Source organism: Cyprinodon variegatus, unplaced genomic scaffold (genome assembly GCF_000732505.1).
Source record: "Cyprinodon variegatus isolate N-32 unplaced genomic scaffold, C_variegatus-1.0 Scaffold942, whole genome shotgun sequence".
Lineage (NCBI taxonomy): Eukaryota > Metazoa > Chordata > Actinopteri > Cyprinodontiformes > Cyprinodontidae > Cyprinodon > Cyprinodon variegatus.
Genome location: NW_015151395.1, coordinates 287645 through 288109, shown reverse-complemented (window position 1 = coordinate 288109; position 465 = coordinate 287645). Strand labels below are relative to the sequence as shown.

Genomic DNA, 465 nt, shown 5'->3' with positions numbered 1-465 from the left:
GTTTTTCCTCATGTTCTGGTACTTCCTGCTGGTTGTCAGATGGCGGCAGGAACCGTAACTTTATGTAGTCTAAAGGTAATACTAAAGTGACCCTGATGGGTGTGAAAACAGAACCCAGAAAAGCCCAGAGCCCGTCGGGTGTGTCGGTGTCTCCTTACTTGGGGTGAGTGAAATCGTCCACCAGGGTGACCTTCTCCACCAGGTCTCCTCCCACCGTCCGCACCAGCTCATAGAAGTCGTTCTCAGTGAAGCTCTCTGGCAGCCAGAAGGAGATGTCGTTGAGGAGCGGCGGGTATTTACTGAGAGGCTGGAAGGAGACAAACACACAGAAGCAGACCATGTTTACAGGCTCTTCAGGCTTCTGATCACATCCTCCCGCTATGGAGGTCCCAGCAGAGCAGTTATAACAGCAGCCATGTTTGCCGGTACTTGGCTTCATCATCCAAACAAAGTAACAGGAAGAAT

General features: G+C 51.2%; 1 protein-coding gene across 1 annotated transcript in view; it reads right to left on the bottom strand.

The window, feature by feature from the left end:
- Positions 1 to 154: 154 nt before the first annotated feature.
- fars2 (phenylalanyl-tRNA synthetase 2, mitochondrial) overlaps positions 155 to 465 on the bottom strand; it is a 115226-nt gene continuing 114915 nt past the window's right edge. The window contains exon 9 of the mRNA XM_015398569.1: positions 155 to 307. Within this exon, the coding sequence (XP_015254055.1) occupies positions 155 to 307 (153 nt within the window). The remainder of the gene's footprint in view (positions 308 to 465) is intronic.